Source organism: Phyllopteryx taeniolatus, chromosome 19 (assembly GCF_024500385.1).
Source record: "Phyllopteryx taeniolatus isolate TA_2022b chromosome 19, UOR_Ptae_1.2, whole genome shotgun sequence".
Taxonomy (NCBI): Eukaryota; Metazoa; Chordata; class Actinopteri; order Syngnathiformes; family Syngnathidae; genus Phyllopteryx; species Phyllopteryx taeniolatus.
In genome coordinates this window covers 10,966,610-10,989,569 of record NC_084520.1, presented here as the reverse complement: position 1 = coordinate 10,989,569, position 22,960 = coordinate 10,966,610, and the positions used below count along the sequence as shown (strand labels likewise).

Here is a 22,960-nt window from a genome sequence, read left to right as displayed (position 1 = left end):
AAAGCAAATTCCATCCGGTTAAATGCTGCAATTTGGCAGTGGCTGTCTGCTGTGGTTTTTGTCACCACTTTGTCCACTGTAAATAATGTCAAGTCATGTGGCATGTTAGTGCAAAAGTGAATTTAGCCATGTATTTTTCTGTTTTACAAAGTGGCAATTTCATGATAGGTTGTAGAAATAAATTGTATGTTTGGAGAGCTGCTGAATGTCAATGCTCTCCCCTCCCTTTGACAGGGTACCCCGGCTATTCAGGAAGTCTTGCCTCCCCTTTTCTTCCCATGAGTCCCCTGGATCACCATAACAACAGTCTGTATGGGCAGCACCGCTTCTATGAAACTCAAAAAGGTACGTTTTGGTGCACCGACTCTCTTACTACAATGGTACCTTGTCTTACAAGTTTCATGTGCTCTGCGACCAAGCTCATAACTCAAATCAATCGTAATTTTCCCCATTGAAATGAATTGAAATGCCATAAAGCCGTTCCATTCCCCCCAAAACCACCACATTTTTTGTTTTTAGAAATAGAAGAAATAGCACAGTACGCCCTGTCGTATAAAAACATTTAAAAATAACAGAGAATGTAAAGAAATAAACTGGCTTAATAAAGTGTGATTAATGTACACACTGCCAAACTGCGAATAAGCGGGGGTCCACTGTATTCATGTGTTGGATGTGTGCCTTTCAGGGGTGTGGCCCAGTGAGTGACGTTAGGAGTCAGGTTGGCCAGTTAGTCTGTGTGTCAGCGTCTGGGTGTGAATTGTGGCTGACAGCATGTATTCTCATTTTGTATTAGGATGTTTGACAGTTTGGCCTGTTCTTTTCGCTTCACTTAAACGACAACTCAAATTTTGGGTCACAACAGAAAGCAAAAAAACAATCAAGAGATGACTCATAACTTGAAACACATACATTTTGGCACTCGTAAGTCAGATACCACTGTACTTGAATTTTGCATCGGTTTCCATTCATCCGTCGACTGTAATGATTCAAGATATGTCATCTCTTCTCCTAGATCACTTCTACCTGAGAGGCCTTCCAACCCAGCCCCCTCTGCTCTCCACCAATCACAGCCTTCCCCCACTCACCAGAACCGCTTCTGGCCACCCGCTCGGCTCCTGCAGCCGAGGGACGGACAGCGCAGGAGGAGGTGTCAAGAGCACCAGGGACACGGGCGAGAAAATTGTTGCGTCCTTGTCAAAGGAGAAAGAAAGATCTAGCAGTAAGGAGCGCCACCAGGAAAATAAAGACAAACACCAGCTTCATCATCCTCACCAGACCAGCCCCGCTGCCACTCCGTCAAGCTTCCATCATAAAGCCTACCCGCATCCCTCCCATGCTCCCCTGCTTCACCTCACACCCCAAAGCAGGGAGGAGGATTCCAGACACCCTTTGGAGCGTCACAAGGAGCACAGAGACCACAGTGACAGTCAGGGAGGGAAACATATGAGTGCCTGTAAACTGTCTAGTGTTTCTGGTACTGAGACTGGCTCCAGTGAAAAAGGGAGCACATTAAGCAGCTGTAGTGGGGGTGGAGCAGGGAGAACTCCTGCTGGAGGCAGTAGGCGTTGCTATAAAGAACCCATAAATGGGGAGATGAGGATCAGCGACTCTTCAACCGCCCCCTCGGAATGTATAAGAAGAGGTGCGGCTGCAGCCACAGCCATCTTGGCACCACCGCACTCTGTGCCCTCCTACTCCATGCCTCCTCCTCCACCTCCGCCACCCCCTCCTCATACCTTGCACATGGGCTCAGCAGTGGTAGGAAGCTGGCTTCACCCACATCACCATCCGCATCCGGAGTTTTACTGCCCCCCAGCACATATTACCATTGTACCCTCCAAAGATCCACTTTCTGCAGGGTCTAGAAGGGAAGCAAAAGTCTTAGGTGCAACATTCGTCCCTTCTGTGGGACCGCTGGGAGATCTGGCAGCCCCTGAGTGCCGTGGAGCAGGAAGTGGTGGTAAAAAGGCAGAGGACAAGAATGGAGATGGATCTCATGAAAGTCCCTCTCATCACCTCAGTCGCCTTAGCAGTTGCCAGAAGAAAGACAAATCCCAAACACATTTGCAGCAGCTGGGATACGGCAAGGCTGACAAACTGCCCGACTGGAGCCAACAACAACAGCACTTCCAAAAACATAATTCCAATGCGAGCTCTCAGTCCGAGCTGCGACCCTGCAGCCTGGAAAGAACCTCATCCCTCCGAGATGTGGAGGTTGTGGAGGATGTTTACCGGCCTTCACTTCCACCAGATGCCCAGGGGACGTACCTTGGGGCTGGACGCTGGTCTGCATCCAAGAATGGCTCTCCACCTTTTAAGGACTGCTCTCAATCAGGATCTCACTCTGATGGAAGGGTGGGCTCAGCAGTTCAGAGGGAGGGACAAAAGGTTGCCAGGATACGACACCAGCAACACAGCAGCCACGGTACAGAAGAAAAGGGACGAGATGGCGGTCATGTAACAACATCTTGGGGTGCTCGAAGAGGGCCCCAGGAGGACCAGAGAAAAGACTCCCGTCATACATCTGCTAGCAATAGTGATATGAGGGGACTCGTGAACGTAACCTCTAACAAAGACAGCAACCAGTCTACTCCTCTATCCCATCCCTCATCACACAACACAGGAGGAGAGGGCAACGCCATGAAGAACTTAATGAACTACAGCTCCCAGCAGCCTTTGCTGCTGCCCCAGCGGAGCCCCTTTGGAGGCTTGGGCTGCCTCAAGCAGGGCGGAGAGAGATCAGAGAAGGGGGAAAGAGGCGGAGGCAAGAACAGCTCCTTACAAGACCCACCCAAACAGTCGCTCCCTCCTCGCAGAGGCTCCTCTAACGAGGGAGAGAAGGGCGAAAAAGGCGGGAGGGAGGCTGGGGAGGCAGGAGACGGGGAGGTAAGGCAGCCTCCGGTGGGTATTGCAGTAGCAGTGGCTAGGCCCCCCCATCGTTCTCCAGACAACACCCCTGGACACAGCAGACAGGGCAGAGTGCTGCCCAGCATGAAAGGTCAGACATAGTCTATGTTCGTTGCATTGAAAGTCAATTAATGCTATTTTGGGGCTTTGGGCTATGTTATAGGAAATATGAGCTGTTGGTGTATCCTCCATTTCTTGGTCCGTTTGATGTTAATTGGGGACTCAACAGGCCAGCCAATTATAACTTTGCAGACAAATTTTCAAGCACACCAGAATCTTGCAATCAAAATTGAGAACAGCTTCTATCTCAACATGTCATTTTGCATTATACATAGATGGGATGAATGCCATATTTTATCACATTCGCAGGCCTTCTAAAAATTGAAGTATCTTTAAAGTCACATTTTCACAAAGCGTTGTAGTTCAGTGAAGTTCCCAAGGGTATTAAAGAGAAAAGGCACATTTTGTGAGTGGTGGGTACCCAGATGGAGGATGCCTAAAATTGTTCAAGTTGGGAACAGTAATTTAAGGACTTAGTTCGAACAATCAAATTTTAGCACAAACATGTTTAGTTTGTAAACAGCGCTTTGTTGTTACACAAACGCCTTGGTAGACTGTGAGCATGACAATAGCACAAGCACCACAATTACCATCCAAAGGAAGAAAAAACCCCCAAAGAAACAATAAAAGTGTGTTTTAATGATCTGGTTCATTTTGCTATGGGGTTTGTTGTAAGCATTGAGCTGCATTTGTGTTCTAGGGGTGTCCCGACCCATGTATCCACTTGGCCGCGAGGCAGAGGAGAGGAAGAGGATGACAGAGGATCAGATCACTCTTCACCACCTAGAAAGGGACAGAGAATTGATCATTAGGTACTTTCTAATTCACTAACACCAAAGCATGAACGAAGACGTCTAGACATCGTCGCGTCTATTTGGTCTCTTTGCAGTTCTTTCATTCTCTTTCCATGTGTTTTGGACTGAGGCTCGCCATTTCTTTAAAGACCCCCTCAGTCACTCCATTTACTGCTCTCATCCTTTGATGTAATATTTCTGTACCACCCCAACACACACACACACACACACACACACAGGGCAACACTACCTCTTAAGTCTGCCTTTTTCTCTGAGATGAGCCGTGATGTTATGGGGACTAAAACAAATGTCTCTGAAGTATCACACTCTTATTCTGTAGCTCAATTTGGGTTTTAAAAGGTAAGTAGAATTCATAGACCAATGCATGATGATGGCAGCCACTGTCGCTGTCACTCATCCTTGATAAATATAATGGTTGTCGTGGTAATGAAGATCCCAAGGATGATGATGATCATAATTGTGAATGTGACGACACGAAGACAGATAATGATGATAATGATAAAAGTTGTTTCTGAATAACAAGGGACAGCAAGGATCGACTGGAGTTTGCCAGGATCCACCCTTCAAGTAGTTGCCACGGTGACCTGACCTCTCACCTCTTGGTGCCTGGAGGCGCGAGCCAGTTGGGGGCAGACGCCGCTGCACATGCTCACCAGGCTCACCACCACTGGATGCAGAGAACAGGAAGTCCCTCCCTCTGGATGGGACATTCATATAGTAAGTGTGCTGTTTCTAATTTGTTGTGTTGCATCGTGGACAAACGGCGCAAGTCCAATAGCGCTGATATTCTCCACTAAATAAAATATCACAACTAAAATGTTGTAATAGTGCACACGGTTTAGCACAATAATAGGGTGAAATGTACAAATAAAGGAGAGAACTCATCTGTTGTAAACGGTCTGCTGATTCACAGGCATGCACAACAACAAGCGGCGATGCTCTTCGCCGAAAAATGTCACGGCTAAAACACTGTAAATAGTTTACAACTGTTTAGCATCATGTAAAATGAACACTAAATGGTAAAAAAGGGTGGAAAAGTAAAAATAAAGGTGAAACTTAGCAGAGATGTTGTAACACGCTGCCTACCCACAGGTGCCTCTTTGAAGTATGAGGCTTAAACTATATATATATATATATATATATATATATATATATGAAAAAGGTCTCGCTATATCGTGGATTTTCCCCAATGGTGGTTTGGTATGGAGCGTAACCTCTGCGATGAACGGAGGCTTCATTGTATAGCAAATCCTGTCATTGTTTGAAATTTGCCTTTTCACTAACATTTGAAGGGTCTTTTTTCACCAATTGGTTTGGATGACTGCATGCTGAGACCCCTATTGCACCTTTTGTTCCAGGTCTGAACCATGTGGGGATGAGTGCCAGCTTCCCCCCAGGTTTACCCAGCCCTCTGCAGCCTGTGCTTGGCTCACTCACCCAAGACTCCAGCTCCCCGCTGATGGTTCTTCCTACAGAGCCTGGGCCTCATCATCACCTTGGTATATCCCAAGACACACAAAAGTACACATCGAGTTCTCACTGCCCTCTGTCCACCACGTCCCGTCTCCCTCCTTCTCTCCATTTGCTCTAACGGAACTGCTCCTGTTTCTCTCCCAGAGTTTTAGTATCATTAGCTAATCATAATATAATGCTCAACTAAGTCCCTCTGTCAGTGGGAGCATGTTTTATAGCTTCGTTAATAGGAGCAGCTATTTCCATTGCCCTCAGCAGCATGGACCCGGCATTATGCAAACCATTTTAACTGACGTTCATCTCTCTCGTGACAGGATTCTGGCTGGCGTGTGTGTGTGTGTGTGTGTGTGTGTGTGCATCTAAACTTAGTTGTGTCGTCATGTCTGGACCAACACGAGACATTGCTTAGCGTTAAGGGTTCTGTTTTACATCTTATCCATGTTAGAGATGGAAGAATGTGTGTGTGTGTGTGTGTGTGTGTGTGTGTTCGAATGCTTCTTTGCAAACAGGCTGTGAAATTTAATTATCTCCCGCCTTCCTTGCTCCTCTCCGTGGGAGTTCCTGCGGAGAAGGGAAGTGCATCCACTGAACCCTTCCCATGGGAAACATTAGCCCACTCAGGCTAATCTCACAGAACAAAGGTTCCCAGTGACAAAGCAGCCAAGGAGGCATATGTGTGTGTTAGTTTCATTTGAGTACAGGGCGGGGCTGCACAGAATAACACCCAATTTAAAATAGTTTGTAAAAAGCAGAATGGAGTGAAGTATGTTTTAAGATTGCTTCAGCCAACCACAAACAAAGAGCACCTTTGTGACACACTTGTTTTTATGTCTTTGATGCTGCTCCCTGCCCATATGGCCTCGTTATTTTGATAAAGGAGCCACATCGAGCTTTAAAGTCAATCTCGGGCCCCACTGCCTTGTCTGTCTTCCAGACGTTTTAGAGCAATCCGGTCCGTGGCCTCCTGTCTACGGAGCCCGTGGGCCCCCTCCTCACCTCCAGCATCACCCCATCTACTCTCGCTCTTCATTCCTACGGCAACAGGAGCTGTATGCACTGCAACAGCAACGGGCCATGGAACATTTGCAACGCCATTCCTTGGGACAGGTACCACTAATACTTAAATGAAAAAAAAAGATGTAAAAGAGGGGATGTTGTGTAAAACGTTTTTTTAGGGCCAGACCCAAATGTATACTGTTGTCTTTTCTACCAAGGAAAACCTCCGTTCGCTGTCTCGGGTATCCCAAAACAACTGGGTGTGATATAACTAGTAAATGTAAGCGTGATGAACCTAATACTATATATAACAGTATAACTAGATATAGAGGATATACAACATCTACACACCCCTTTTCAAATGCTAGGTTTTTGTGATGTAAAATAAATGAGACCAACTTTTTCCACCTTTAATCTGACCTATAACCTGTACAACTCAAGTTTAAAACAAACAAATCTTTTGAGGGGCAAAGTAAAAAACTGTACAATAACCTGGTTGTATACGTATGGGCACCCTCAAAGTAATGCTGCATTCCAGAAGAGTGGGAAGATGGCTTTATACCACTCGGATTGTACCAGTTGAAGGGATAGAAATCGAATTTCGAAAACTGCGACTCAGAAGAACCATTTCTAAAGTTAACGATTCTGTGGAATCATTCGCAGAATTTTCAAGGCTATTTGGCACAATGACTTCATTGCACGCTATGCAGCGCACTCAACGTGTGGACCAGCTGACATTTGTTGAATTCTAGGCCTGCAAGTGGTATTAATATGCTAATCACTCTACCCATTCTGAGTAAGGGTGCCCCCGAAAGCAGCAGTAAATGCACGACTAAAATTGAGACCAATTTCACTATAGATGGCTAAAATTGACACCACTTGAACTATTAAACACTGTACAAAATAACACATTAAAGATGCATTATAACACAGTAAAAACAGAGGAGGAAAAACGAGGTAAAATAAGCATTTCATACATTTCCCCCGAATAACTATGCAGATGGAGCGGCGTTACCGTTGTTACGTGACGTTATGTCGAATTACTAAATAAAGATACATATTTTTTTTAATATAGTAAATTTTGTACCATTCGTGGTTTGTGTCTCCGTGGGGGTTGACATTGTTGAGTCACGTCAGATTGAAGCAACTCTGTGAAGTAGGGGTACATATTTTTTATCTGACTTCGCGACTTGGACCTCCCAGTTTGAGTGGCATTCCAGTGCACTTTTTCTGGTCGGAGGTCGGAAAACTCAGACTTCCCACTTTTATGGAATGCAGCAAAATGCGTTTTTACAGCACCTTTGGCTTATATTACAGCACCCAGTCTTAGGAGTCTGTCAGTGTGACTTACTCGATGTACCAATATTTGTCCACTCTTCTTTGCAAAAATCTGAAAATCAAAATTCTCCAAATCTGTTCAATTGCGAGGGCAGCTGAACAGGGGTGTGTAGACTTTTTACATTGATGGTGGGGGTTCATAGACAGACGGGCAGACAAGACAGACAATGAGGGAAGTTTAAACCTACTGTAATCAATGGGGATAATCCTGTGATGTCACAGTGATTTTCTTTGCTGTAAGCTTAAAATTAATTTGTGAGGTTTTGAAAGTCCACAAACTGTTTTTGTGCATGCGTATGTGTGTGTGTGTATGTTTAAATAGCACCCATGTTTGTGTAGATATGGCCTGGAAATTCTGAGAAACAAGAAATGGACACAAATAATACCCATCCATTCATCCATCCATTTTGTATACCGCTTATCCTCACCAGGATCGCGGGCTGCTGGAGCATATCCCAGCTATCTTCGGGCGGGAGGCGGGGTACACCGCCAGCCAATCGGAGGGCACATAGAAACAAACAACAGAACTGTGAGGCAGATGTGCTAACCAATAATATAGTGGATAAATGTAAATTTAGATAATTTCAGCACTTAGATTGCACCAATCGTTGTTATAGTTTTTTTTTAACCCTGGCACAGCTGCCATGATACATTTTTAAATGTTTTTAAATTAACAGCATTTACATAATAACTACATTTGGTAAAATGCATTCATGATAATAACTGGTGACACAAGCAAGAGGAAAACTCTGCCAGTCATTCTTCATGATTACGATCTCTATTTTTTTGTGTTGACAGCGAAAACACGATGAGCAAGTCGCTACGTTCGAAGACGCTCCTTCAGCATCGCGAACCCCAACGTCATCCTCTTCTTCCACCACGTCCTCGCACATGGCCAAACCCTTCTCGCACACGCCTCCCCCACAAAAGACATCCGCCCCGTCACCGGGGCTGTGTCCCAGCAGTCGTCAGTCACCCTGCTACCATTCCCCCTCCAGGCGAACGCACCCGCCCAATCCTCTGACCCCCGCCCCTAGCCCGGCAGCGGCGGCCCCTCGCTCGCCGGCACTCAGTCCTGCACCATCGCTTCTACCCAAAGGCCTGGAGAGGACCAGCGACAGGGGGGAGGGACAGCCACCTCAGGACTACCCGCAATCCCTAGAGCCTGGTGAGTGGGAATGTTAATGGTTAATTGATAAATGCTGAGAGCGTTGGTGAGCGAAAGTATGAAGGCAAAAAGGTAGCGGTGACTAAGTGACTACACTGTATAGCAGTGGTGGCAAGTAACAAGAAGTACAAGTACTTAGTTGCAGTACTGAAAATTGCTGTAACATGAAAACAAATCTGTCTTCTAAATTTGACACACCACAGAGAACACAACCCTGCCGATTTTGAATGATTAAAAAAATTGCCAAGTATATCAAATGACGTTTCAAAATTGTGAAAAATCAAGCTATTGCGTTGCACTGAAACTACACTCACTACTACAACCTGGAAAAATGGATGCTACTTTGTCTAGCAACTTTCTCATGTCTATACATAACTACAGGTTTGAACTGAAACAATATCTCTGCTTAAAACATGCAATGTGTAACTTGTTTTTTGTTTAAAAACAAAACATTGTAGAATCACGCGGTGGGGAGGCGGGGGCTAGGTATTGCCCATGTCATATCAAAGAGACGGCTCTGGTGTTTTAATACAGAATTCTAGCCTAGGGGGTGACAGAAGCTACGCACGTCACTTTTAAAGCCTTGAGGGGCTGGATTTTATACCACCAGATCATCGTGGGGCTTTTTCCCACCGCGACAACGAGGCGCTCTAAAGCAACCATGCCACCATGTAGCCCCTGACCACACGCTGGCTATTAAGTTGGATTAAAAATAAATAAATAAATGAATTCACCCTCCTTGCTCTTCCGTCTTTCTCTGTGACATCTGGGTATTCACGGCCTCAAAATTTAGGTTAGAGCAAAGTTGTGTCCAGTTACTTTTTTTCTCTTCTCTATTATTTTGTGTGTAAAGCTTGTTTATACATTGTGCCACATTATTGATTGTATACAATTGACAGTAAAAATTCCTTTTTACTTTTCACTTTTGTACTTAAATATATTTACATCTTTACTTTTTTCTTTTACTAAAGTACAGGAGTTGAATCAGTACCTCTACTTTCACCAGATTAGTTTTACTGAAGTATCTGCACTTCTACTTAAGTACAGTGTGTGAGTACTTTTGCCACCTCTGTGACTAATTAGACAAAACTATTGAGACATGCGTGTACATTAAACTTCAGAGGGACTTGCTCTCATGATCTTTGTTTTAGTGGATCCCAAAGGTGTTTGATTGGCTTGAAGTCAGAGCTTTTAAGTTTTTATTGCTCAAAATCCATCCTTACATACATTTGGAAATGCTACTTCGCCAAACTGTCACCTCAAATTTCCAATGTCCAAAATGTCTTAGCATAGTCAAGAAATAAGTTATGGTCTTCTCCAAGCCCAGGTATATGTGTGAATGTGTGCAATAGTCTTCTTTCCAAGCTAAAGAGGACCAGCTCTTGAGGTCAGGGATAGCATATAGGCCCTCAGTGTGCATGTGGGGGAGAGAGAGAGAGAGAGAGACCTGCCCTCCTTACCCTTCAGGGGTCCTTGAGAAGTACAGGCGGAAGGATATGCATTCATCTGGCTGCATTGTCAGGGGGTGGAGGGATACCATCAATAATAGGAGTGCATGGGTGACAGGGCTGGTGGCGCAATCACAGGGAAATGGCAGCGTGTCATCAATATCCTGCTCTCACTCAATCGCACGCACGCACACACACACACTCTTGAGTATAGAATAATGTAACATTCACACACTGTTCCATCTGCATCCAGCTGTCAGTGTATTATGCCAACTTTAATCACATTCGTCATTCTGTCTCCCAAAACTGAATGGCCATACATTTAAAACAAAAATGAAAAATGAACGAACGATACAAAATCCCCCGTTCTCCCTCAAGATTTTTTAGATTTTTTGCTCTATATTCAATGTGCTAGTTTTTCCTTTTTGTGGGAAAAGTTTCATTCACTTTTCTCTTCTTTCCACCAGACTTGCCACCTGTTTACACCTTCCCTCCACTCTCCATGGGTTTCAAGGCTGGGCCCTCACCGTCCGAAGCCCGCTTGGCTGAGCAAGCCTCGCAGGATTCGGAGCCGGCGGAGCCTGACTCAAAGTCTCTCCAGCCTCTTCCCCACATCCCACCTCTCACTAAAGATGAGACCAGGAGGGAAGAGGAGGAGGAAGAGGAAGAGGAAGAGGGGAAAGACTGTGAAATGGTGGAATCCCACAGTGGACCCCCAGAAGAAAAGGAGGTGGAAAGTGGAGGGGATGGATGCTCTCTTCCGGAGCATGAAAAGACCACTTCTGGCCTGCTGCCTTGCCCTTCCCCATCTTGTATCCTGGATCCAAACGGCCCTGCCACGGCCCCAAGCAAAGCCTTAAAGCAAGCGGAGCTATTCAAAGACGATGAGGTTGAGAAGGAATGCGGAAAAGAGGAACTCGGAGGAGAAAAAATGGAGTGCGAGCCAACAGACTGCACCGTGGAGGAAGACGAGACTAACGAACATGAAGAATTGGTCGTTGACAGTGAAGAAGACAAGCAGATTGAAAAGAGTCGAGAGCAGCTGAAAGTGTCCCACTCTCCTTCTCCACCCACGGATGGCTCTCCCCCACTCTCCATTAGCGCGGCAGCCCAGCAGCAAGGGGCCTACATGTGGAGCCTGGAGCTTCTCATTGCCGCCACCCTGTGCGCCACCCGAGATGCCCTGCACGCACCTGCCCCCGCAGCCCGGGCTCCCAGCCCTCTGCTCCACCACGGTATGGAAATCCTGGGAGAACTGGCTGAGCTGGAGATCCAGCAGAGGAGTCAGGAGAGCAAAGAGAACCCAGATGAAGGTGACAAGTCCATCTTAATTTAATGTGTCCTTTAAAAAAAGAATAATAATAATAATAATTGTGAGAGAAGGGTAAATTAGCTGCATTTCATAAATGTTACATTTGAGTGATTTTTGGGATAACTTGTACTTGTCAGAGTAAAGTACAAAAAAATACACCTTGCCGGTAGGTACTTTTTTCTTTTAGTTTGGTATTTTTGTTAAGAAGTTGTACTTTTACTCAATTACATTACGCTACATTCCACTCGCTACTTTTTTCTTAATAGTCTATTATTGCGTGCATGATGTATATGTTTTGATTTGTCAGAGAAAATTCCACCTTGGGCTCCGTCGCATGACTATTTCACCAATCCAACGGAATTACTGGTGATGTTTGAGGCCATTTGACCAATTGAGCGAAGTCAAGCAGTCACGTGATCGTAATTGTGCGGTTTCAAAAGTGTACACAAACAAAGTTAATTTGAGAATTTGTTTGTGGCAGAAATTGCCTTAATTTGTTATTTTATAAAGATTAAATTCAAAGTTCCAGCTGAAGTGCTATTATTGGGCAACGTCTAAATTTGCACAATCCCATTTTATATTTTTGTCTCGTGATGTTCATGCTTTGATTAAAAAAAGTTACCCACCAGTTATAGTAGTTTTTTTTCCACTGCATACTCTCAAGTGATTATTTGGACGCCTACCTTTTACTTTTGCTTGAGTCGTATTATTCCAAAGTAACAGTACTCTTACTTGAGTACAATTTGTGGCTACTCTACCCACCTCTGGTAATGAGCCCACGCACGCACACACACACACACACACACACACACACACATTATCACGCACACACCATCATGTCCCCCAGGCTCTGGCGTCTTGCTTTGCTAATTAGACCCTTTTCCTTTTAAACACTTCTCCTGTAAGCGCTCCTATTTTCCTCTTGTCCCTCTTGAGAAAGTGTTTTTATTTATGCCAGCGCGTGTGCGTCTGTGAGCTCTTGTGTGTACGCGTGTGTGTGTGTGTATAAGCTGTTAAGTAATCCCAGATGAATCCCTGCTCTCTTCCATCAGACTCTGTGTCTCCCCACTAGGCTGCTTCCTGCCTCTCTGCTTCACTCTTTATTTTTTATTTTACTCTCATCACTTTTTTTTCAATTGTTAAACCATTGTAATCGTGTCCGTAAATCCTCCGTCGTCTTGAGAGAATTAATACATGTGAAAATCAGAAATCACTCTCGTACGTATGTTTGTGATAGATACAGTGTGCATTGTTTACATGTATGTGTAATAATAAGGTGTGAAATCAGTAAGTCCTGTCACGGCTTGCAAAACGTCGGCCAAATCGCAGCACATTTATTTAAAAAACCCGCTCTGGCTTCCCCGCATGGAATGTTATTAATACTGCTGATGGCAATTTTTGTCATCGTGACTGTGTTTGGGAGATGAAAGCGATTCCGAGCAGATGCATTCACACTGCTTCTTGGTGCGGAAGAATATCTCAGACGTGCACTGCAGATCGCAATTACAGATAGCGGTGGAATCAAGATACCTTCTCCTCTGTATAAATTAGCACCATTTCTTTTATTTGGGCACAGACAGGAGCTTTTGTGTTTGGATTTTTCCCCCCCTATTCTTTCATATTTCCTTTTTATTCAAATCTGACTCATTAAACACTTTTTTGATAACTGAGCAAATGTTTTTTCCCCCCACTGTTTTGTATTTATTAAGAGACTCAGTGGTTTATAGATTAATTAGTAGGAGCTCAGATAAAAAATCATGCGGCAAAAAGCTATATTCCACATTAAGCGCATATATTTTCACATCTCAAACATGTATGGATTTGTAGTCATAAGAAAGATGCTAGATGAAGCAGCATGTTTTTTTTTTTTTTTTTTTTAGTGGTTTCACATTAAATAGACGGAAATAGACAGATAAAAATAGCCCCATTGTCAGAGTGGGGACAACGATTTTTTTTTTGTGTGCAATTTTTCAAACTTCATTTTCTATACTTTATACTTTTTAAATTATTTTTTTAATCATTAAAATTTGGCAGGGTTGATAACGATGCTCTTCTTTGCAGTGTGTCAAATTTATAAAATATTTATTATCACTTTGCAGGTCCTTAGATCCTCCCTAACTTGAAATTCTTGCAAAATGAAGGGCTTTTGTGGCAAAATAAATGTTATGAGTGATTTACCCAATATGTAGGAAAACATGCTTGAATTGATCACCCCCTTTCTTATTTCACGCTATACTTACTCACAACCAGTAATAGATAACCAATAACCCGTGAAAATACCTTTTAGATTTTTAAGTAAAGAAATTCTTAAAGCACGTAGAAACGCTCTTCCACAAAACTACCTGATAAGAAGAAATATCTTGGCGGACAAACAACACCACCACGCCATTGCATTGACTGAATGTTTGAACAAAACATTTACTATTTAAAAAAAAAAACATTGGCTGTATACATAAGTAGCTTTGTTAGTCTCTACTCTATCTTATTCACACACCCCAATAGAGGAAGCCGTGATGCTCCACTCTTCACTCCTCCAAAGGCTAAATTGGCTTCTGTCCATGTCCATAATGAGGAGATGTGGGAGAATAAATAGATAGCTCAATAAACACTTTACCTCTTATTGCTTCCCCCTCCCTCCGTTCTCCTCTCCCTCCCTCACGTCTGCTGCTCTCCAGTCCTCTGCAATCTCATGCACTTCGCACATCTACGCGGCTCAGCAAAACTGCTGTACTTGCACATGTGTGTATTTCATTTATGTAGGTGTGTGTGTGTGTGTGTGTGTGGACAGTCTCATGAATATTCTGTTTCATCTACTGGCACTGTGACAATGACAGAGCTAATGACATTGACAGATGTAGTGATTGCTCTCTACATCTCCCCCCCCGACACTAGCGTGCGCGCACGTGTTGTTTGTGTGCGCGATTAGGTAGGAACAGCAGTATACATCAAATAAACTACACAGCTAATATCATAAACAGCACCACTCTTGAAGGCACGGCTTCGTCACTCGCAAAATAAATCAGCTCGCCGCGCGCAACATGTTGTGTAACGCCGTCAGCCGTCATGTCGCTAAAGCGATGTATCAATCTGAACCCCCCATCCCCCACCATCCGTCTCTCCGCAGGTGAGCGCATGCTGACCTTCGACCTGCACAGTCTGGCAACGCTGGCGGCCGCCCGGGCCTTGGAGATGGGGGGAGGGGCTCCTCACGATGGCGCCGAGCAACAATGTCAAATTCGGGAAAGGCTGAATTTGCGCAGGAAGTGCAGCTGGACACCTCGTCATGAGCCGGTGAGGTTTTGCCCGAGTGTGTTTTGCGTGTCTGCCTCACAGTTCTGGGGTTTAGGGTTCGAAACTTGGCTCCTTACTTATATCAGTACCTTGTGTGTAAATTATACACTGCAAAAACTAAACATCTCAAAATATTTATCTTATTGCTAGTCAAAACTCATCATGTAAAAAGTAACTTGTTTTTAGACAATTTTCACTTGTTCCAAGCAATTTTTTACTTGAAATAAGTAGGGAGAAAAACTTACTCCACTTACTAGGGATAGAAATGGATGGGGTACTGATGGGGAAGTAAAGGACTAAGACATAAACAAGTCATCACATACTACATTTGCTTGTTAAAGTACATTTGTAAGTAAATTAGAAGTCATTATTACAGGGATTGAACTGAGCTTTTGGATACATCACAGTCTGTCGTCGCCATCATTGGCCTATCCACGACACAAACTGGCTACTTGCGCTCTCCACCTGACTGTTGAGCTCAGTTTGTGTTCAGCATTAAAATTCCCTTGCTGTGTTTGTGTGTGTGTGTCAGGTGTGTCCGGTGAAAGGCTCCATGGAGACGATGGGAGGGGAAGAGCTGGCCATGCGTGTCCAGCTGGCTGAGCTACAGCGCCGCTACAAAGAGAAACAGAGAGAATTTGCCAAGCTTCAGAGGAAACACGACCACCAGTAAGCACACACACACACACACACACGCACACACCATTGCACTGCTGTGCATTTCGACATCCACAATACTGCTGTCATTCTGCCTCCTCCTGATCCACGATGCCCTCTCCCTGCTCGTACCTGAACACAATTTGACCTGCAGCCAGCACAAGTTCCCTCTGTGGTTGTCCCGAATTCTGAGATGAATCTCTCATCTCTTCCCTTCCCGTCTGCAGGAAAGAGGAGACGTCTCGCAGCCCTGCCCGCAGGGGGCCAGGTCGGCCCCGTAAGCGCAAGTCCACCCCCGGCGTGCAGGCTCCAGACTCCTCCAAAAGACTTCGGTGAGGTCCTGCGACGTGGCGCCCGCACAATCAGCCTGATTGGCGAGCTCGGGCTCATTTGGCCTGATTTGTGTTTGTGTTTTTAGTGAAAGGCATGGTTGATTTTTCAAGAAGTTCTACTACTTCAAATGAATGCATTTAAAATGCTCCGAAAGCTGGTGATTTGCTTGATTGGGCGCTGGAAGGAGCTGCTTGCGCGCAGGCGCACACACAGACAGACTCACTCTTTGGGAGTTAGTGTTCCCCGCTAAATTGCGGTTCTCCGTCCACACCACTACTATATCACTTTTTTTCCCCAAATGATCGTTACTTTATAAAAACATACAATCATCCATCCATCCATTTTCTGAGCCGCTTCTCACTAGGAGCGTGTCGGAGCCTATCCCAGCTATCATCGGGTAGGAGGCGGGGTACACCCTGAACTGGTCGCCAGCCAATCGCAGGGCACATACAAACAAACAACCATTAGCACTCACATTCACACCTACGGGCAATTTAGAGTTGTCAATCAACCTACCACGCATGTTTTTGGGATGTCGTAGGAAACCGGAGTGCCTGGAGAAAACCCACACAGGCACGGGGAGAAAATGCAAACTCCACACAGGCGGGGCCGGGGATTAAACCCCTGTCCTCAGAACTGTGAGGCAGACGCTCTAACCAGTCGTCCACCGTGCCGCCTACATACAATAATGACAATACTTAAATAAAAAGTAAAGAGTTAAACAGCTTTATACACATTTTTATCTTCACTTCTCCTGCTGCTTCTGGTGTGTGTGCCTTGGCCACATAGAGGTAGTATAATAAAACCATGTACATAAGGATCACATAAGGATATATATCGAAACAGTCACTCCTCCATAAGTCCACGTAGTCATTTTTTGTGGAGGATAAAGAATATATGCCAGCGAGTATTGTTGTATTATCTCAGCATGTCTTGCGCCGCTGTTTATGTTCAAATATGTGTTGCTTAAAGGGCTCTAAAACTGCATCTTGAGGCTAACCGTTAGCATGTTAATGGTGTTTTGCATTGTTTGTTAGCATTACGCTAACAAGGCTTTTCCAAGGCAAAGCTATTTGGTTGTTTTACAAACACCTTTAATTCTTTGTTTTATGTTTGGTTTGACAGTAAACTTCAAGTAGGAGTGGCAATAAACAGCTTGAAGCCTTTTTTTTTTTTTTTTTTTTTAAAGAAGAAGAATTGTTCACTCTCTGCCAAACGGCCACTTTACAGCGCACATATCTCAACTTTTGCTCACAAGTCTAGGCAAAAAAAATCAGCCCCGACAGCTCGTATCGCTTAAAAATTGTACGTCCGGTCACTTATGCCAAGGCATCACTTCACATGCTGAAGTCCTTTTGTGGCATCTATAGGCGTCAATTACACGCAGATTTTTGCTACTCGCAGCACGGCCCGGTCCCGGTTTCATTGTGTACTGATTGTGATGCCCTAGCATGTGGGAAAGGAGAGCCACAGTCACCAATTCGCTTCTCAGCTGTTTACTGAACGCAGGGAGAACAGTAAAACTCAAACATCACGAAGGTGCTGCTGTCAGCCACAGCTCACGCTGAGACACTCACCAGCGGACTCACCAACATCACATGCCCCCCACTAGGCCCCGCCTCTTAAAGGCACAAATCTAATATTTCTAATCTAGTATTTTCTGTACATTTTTATGCTTGCAATTTTTGTTCAAATATGGTTACAATGTGTTTAACAAGTGTGCTTCAAGCGCGTGAAGGGATAAAACTATTTAAAAAAAATTGTTATATGTTCTCTCTCTAGCGCTGATCTTCACTCATTGCTGGTGGTTCTGGAATGTATCCCCCCGCGCTAAACGGGGGTGCACTCTTTACGCTAGGCAGGATTTTTGAAAGAACCGTACTGATGATGGCAAGGAGGCCCTTCATTAATCATCATTAATCACTTTTAATCATATCTATCACTCGCATTGATTATGTGCTGCTTCCCTGTGAACCATTAGCATGCATTAATATAGCTGGGCAAAGTCCTGATGTACAATTATTACAGTGATAAACGACTCGACACCAGCCGCGCCTACTACAGCACACCGCCACACATTACTTGGCACTCGCGTTTTCGCACTAACACACATTTATGCACACACACAACACACGCGCGCTTCAAACACACCCTCAGTATTTCGCCACGCTTAATGATGAATGTGTTTTCTCATGCCGCCCAACCTCTGTTGGCATGTTCACCCCTCGCCTGGATAAAATGATTAGAGAAACTCAAGGTTTGTCACGGTTGCCATTATTAGAAACGCTAATGGGAATGCCAATGAAAGGCTTTACTCACACATCCCTACGCAATTCTTACACATACACACATACATATAGACACACAGACAAACACACAGAGACAAGAAGAGTTTAATTACTAAAGCTGGCTGCTGCGTGCCTGAACAGCGTTTCTTTTGTGATTAATAAGCAACTTGTTTATGTTTTCCTCTTACTGGGAGAGCACCATGATGGTGAAGCGATGAGAGCAGGAGTGAATAGCAACCGTGCGTTTGCACGCGGCAACATGTGGACAAAATTTAAAGGGCATGCGACAAAACATTCAAATGAGTCCTTAAATATTGTGACTGAATATACTGTATATAGCTATGAAATTAGTAAAGATCCCTTGAACCCATTATTTATTAAATTTAACATATTAAAATTCCATGATATAGTTAATTCTAAAATATTACATATATTCAAGGCTAAAAAAATTATTACCAATAAATATTCCCCCCAAAATTAAGCAGCTACAGTTTGAGTGGTACAGAAGTCTTTAAAATAGCAAGATTTAGCATCAAAGTGATGGACATGGTAGTCGTGGTAGTGAAAGGCTTAAAGTTATGGAACAACCTAAACAAAGAAACAAATGAGTTAAGCTGAATTAATATATTTAAAAAGCTAATTCAATCAACGGTATTAAATAATTATGAAATGGTTAATTAAGAAATGTGACCTAGCTTAAAAGTCATGTATAAGACTTTGGATTTATTTTAATGGAGAGGCTAAAAGGGACATTTGAATGTGAAATAAAATGTTTCTTATATTTGATTTATTTGTCTCTCTGCTCCTTTTCATTAGATTTTTTTCATGTAAACATGTCTGCTTTTGTTCTTTTATGTAATAAATGAAACAAACAAAATCATGAATATTTAGGTTGAAACTTAAAACAATTCCGGCGGCACGGTGGACGAATGGTTAGAGCCTCAGCCTCACAGTTCTGAGGACCCGGGTTCAATCCCCGGCCCCGCCTGTGTGGAGTTTGCATGGTCTCCCTGTGCCTGCGTGGGTTTTCTCCGGGAACTCCCACATCCCAAAAACATGCATTAATTGGAGACTCTAAATTGCCCGTAGGTGTGACTGTGAGTGCAAATGGTTGTTTGTTTGTATGTGCCCTGCGATTGGCTGGCAACCAGTTCAGGGTGTACCCCGCCTCCTGCCCGATGACAGCTGGGATAGGCTCCAGCACGCCCGTGACCCTAGTGAGGAGAAGTGGCTCAGAAAATGGATGGATGGATGGATGGATAAACAATTCCATGGCATTAAGCAGTGTACATGGTAGTTACGTTTAATTGGTGTTAGGACTATGAGGGGCTCTCTGGAAGGGGTCCCGAGACTGCAAAAAGTTTGAGAAGCCCTGCTATCGATATCAAAAGAGTGTCGGGGGAAGACCTGGGACGCAATCCCCCCCCCCTTAAGTTCTGTTTGTCAGCGTTACACTTCATGCCAAAAGTTGTTGATAAGGGCTGACGTCAAGCTTTGTGCACAAACTGCTTTCCAAACACTTGTGTGCTGCAGCATTAAAAATTTTCATAACTGGGCTCACTTGATGCTGAGGGCCAATGCTTCCCTCTGTGGGAATATAAGATTCCCATGCCTCAGACACCAGCTGCTAACACTGTGTATGTGTGTGTGTGTGAGAAAGAGCAAGCATACAATGAAGGAAGGACACAGCGAGAGGTGCGGGTGGGTGGGGGGTGTGGGGGCGGAGGGACGGCGGTGTAGTGTTCAATAGATGTTAGTGTTTATTGATCGAGCCCCGAAGCTCCGGTCAACGGACAGACTCCCTGGAGACTGCTTCATCTCGCCCGTTCCCTCCTCTACCAACCCCCCACACCCCCCCCACACACACACATCTTCAGAATCACCCTTTTAATGTGGTGATTCAGTAGAATATTTTGCCTCACCGAAGTTATGAGACAAGGTCGAATGAGGGGAAGCGGAGAGTGGATAACGTAACAATGACGGGAATGAAGGGTGTACAGTCGCAACAGATTTTTATTTTTTTTTTAATTTTTCTTTTTTTCTTTTTTTTATGACAGCTTTCCTCTATATCTTCCCTCTGATGTGTTTTCCAGGGCTGGTGTTAATTTACAGGATGAAGAGCGAGTCAGAAAGAAGCATGACTTCAGCAGCCTCAGCGCCACACAGGTCAGTGCCACCGACACAGACGTCCACTTTCTGCTGCTAAATTTCGATTAGTGGACGGATATTTGTCAACTAAACGTGGCAGTTACCTCAGAAAATGTCTGTTAATGCAACCAAAAAACACTCACTGAGTCAAAATATCGTATATTCATAGCAATCCCAGGATATTACAAATAGGCTCCCTAAAGCAGTGTTTCCGAACCTTTATTGAGCCAAGGCATATAGTTTACAAACTAAAATGTGACAAAAAGTATATAGTGTATACTAAATGATGATATAGTCTCAAATTACCAACAAATTTTCTCAGTGTCTCGTTGAACACAAAGCTAGTACTCTGTTGTATTAATAGCAAAAGGTGGTTACACAGGGTAATGTAGGGATTTTGTAGGGTGTGCGCATCATAGTGTACAGCACAGTTGCTCACGACATGTTTAAGAAGATAGTGCGCTTGTCTCTCATTGTTGACTCAATAATAAGCCGGTGTGTTGCTTCTACAGTTAAAAGCGGGCTGTAAACACAGAGGTCGACCCAGCGCCCTGAGTTCCGGGCTGGCGAAGCGGGTATGCCAGCTGAAGCAGAAGGACACAGCCCAGCGTGCCGCACCGTCAGCGGGCACGCTGCACTGCAGAGTGGCCGCTGGGCCAGAAGAAGGGCCCAAGAGTCACTGTGGACACGCAGGAGCAGGTGTGGACTACATCCACGTGCATCCAGATAATGGTTTTCCACCAGAGAAGCTAACTTTCTGCTGCTGCTGTTCTGTCAAGACCCACAACAGGAATGGGGGGCCAGTCAGACCGTGAAGAGAAAGAGGGGTCGGAAACCGAAGGCGTTGGTGAGCTCCGACCCAAACAGAGCTCCGAGCTCAAACCGTGCCTCTGAGAAGCAGGAAGTCAGCGAGAGTTCAGGACATGGTGAGTTCTCTCAATGCATCATCTTCAATTGTACTGCTAAAGTTTGAAAAACGTATCCACTTGTGCTTTGACTTTTGGTTTTTATTCATTCCGTGACCATGCTTGTAACTCAAATCAACTTTACTCATTGAAATGTATGGAAATCTGTTTCAGCCCCACCCACCCCAAAAAAAAAAAAAAAAAAAAAAAAAAGAATTACCACTGTATTGTAAAGTATAAATATAAAAAAACATAATAAAAGACAAAGTAAATAAGCTGGTATTATAAAATGTATTTAAGCCTAAAGTCACACAATGTAGTACATTTCTGTGATTTGTGCCTTTCAATGCTGTGGCCTAGAGAGTGTTTTGGCGCTCTCCTGCGCAGGGCTTACCTAAACAGCGAGAGCTCAGCAGACGCTGCGTACACATTCCGAGGTTTCTTAATAGCGCAGACACTCGCATGTTTCACTTTCTTGGGAGCCATACAAAGAAAATCAAACATCCCAGAAATGCATAATGCCGGAGAAAATAACGTTCAAGCTGTGTGAGAGAAAGCACAGGTGAGCGTTCTGCGTGGATGTCAGAAATTAGTAAACCCATAGTTAGTAAACCCAAGCAATATTTTCCTAATAAATGTGTTTGTAAACCGATTTCCTAGTTCCACTTAATTGCGCCATTCACTTATCACAGATTTTTGTGTTAAACATTTCTACTCATCGAGGCAATGGATTCTGATGAAAACTTTACTCTGACGGTGTTCTGGTGTGTTTCCACAATAACGTGTCAGCAACATTTTTGGTTGTGTGTTTTTAATAAAGAAAAATGGCACTGTGTTGTATAAAAAATAATTGAGAATATAAAGACATGAAGTGGTTTTACAAAGCCGTTGTTTTCTTTAGTACCTATAGTTTTATGTAAAGAGTTGGATTACAGCTCAGAGATGATCAGCAGACATTGTGCCATACCGGCACATGTGTGTGTCTGTGTGCGAGAGCGAGTATTCGTTTTGCACGTGGCGCATCTGCGAGTGAAATGTCTCCCGTCATTTAGTGGCCCCTTCTCACTTCCTGGCTCTTCTGACACAGCATTAAAACCGTTAACGACTTGCCGCAGGCATGCGACGACGCTCCCACATGTAACCCCCTCCTGCCCCGCCACGCCGAGGCCCCCCAACACGGAACAGTAACAGGAGCTCGCTCCTGCCCCGTACAGAATGTCACACCCATGTCCTCGTCGCTCTTCTTCGCCCCAGCGGCTTAGAGTGGATTCCCTTTTTGGTTCCCGTGAGCTGAGGGGACACAATGATTCCTCTCGTGGAGCATTTTTTCCCCCCTACATTTTACGATCTAAAATACAAAACTGCAGGGAAGAAATGGGCTGACCTTGTGGCCTTTCGATGACATTGACATGTAGTTGCTGCGCGAGTGTGTGACTGTCTATAGAGCGCGTGTGTGTGTGTGTGGCGGAGGCGAAGTGTTGACGACGGCTGCGTAAGTGACAAGTGTGTCGGTGATGTGCCGACACTCGACACGACCCTTGCAGTCGGTGACACGCAGTTGCCAATAGCTATCAGATGTGAGTGCGCACCTGTGTAAATCAAGTTCGGCATATGTGAACGTGTGTGCATGTCCAAATTGGCTTCCCGTCACCACACTGCAGTACAAGAACCCGCCAACTATTACAATCTAACCATCCCAAGAGTTGTTCCACTTTTAACACCCTGTGGTGCTTCCATACTGTCAGTATGCAACATTAGGTACACCTACACAATCTATCTATCCATCCATCCATCCATCCATTTTCTGAGCCGCTTCTCCTC

The 22,960-nt window shown here is 44.5% G+C and overlaps 1 protein-coding gene across 7 annotated transcripts in view; it reads left to right on the top strand.

The window, feature by feature from the left end:
* bahcc1b (BAH domain and coiled-coil containing 1b) overlaps window positions 1–22,960 on the top strand; it is a 115,001-nt gene that overhangs the window by 74,040 nt on the left and 18,001 nt on the right. For all 7 annotated transcript variants that reach the window (XM_061755569.1, XM_061755571.1, XM_061755572.1 and 4 more), the window contains exons 4-17: window positions 235–345; window positions 1,013–2,998; window positions 3,668–3,779; window positions 4,306–4,499; window positions 5,141–5,281; window positions 6,190–6,362; window positions 8,388–8,757; window positions 10,673–11,518; window positions 14,642–14,808; window positions 15,341–15,477; window positions 15,693–15,797; window positions 20,180–20,252; window positions 20,747–20,933; window positions 21,014–21,160. In XM_061755569.1, coding sequence (XP_061611553.1) covers window positions 235–345; window positions 1,013–2,998; window positions 3,668–3,779; window positions 4,306–4,499; window positions 5,141–5,281; window positions 6,190–6,362; window positions 8,388–8,757; window positions 10,673–11,518; window positions 14,642–14,808; window positions 15,341–15,477; window positions 15,693–15,797; window positions 20,180–20,252; window positions 20,747–20,933; window positions 21,014–21,160 — 4,749 coding nt within the window. The remainder of the gene's footprint in view (window positions 1–234; window positions 346–1,012; window positions 2,999–3,667; window positions 3,780–4,305; window positions 4,500–5,140; window positions 5,282–6,189; window positions 6,363–8,387; window positions 8,758–10,672; window positions 11,519–14,641; window positions 14,809–15,340; window positions 15,478–15,692; window positions 15,798–20,179; window positions 20,253–20,746; window positions 20,934–21,013; window positions 21,161–22,960) is intronic.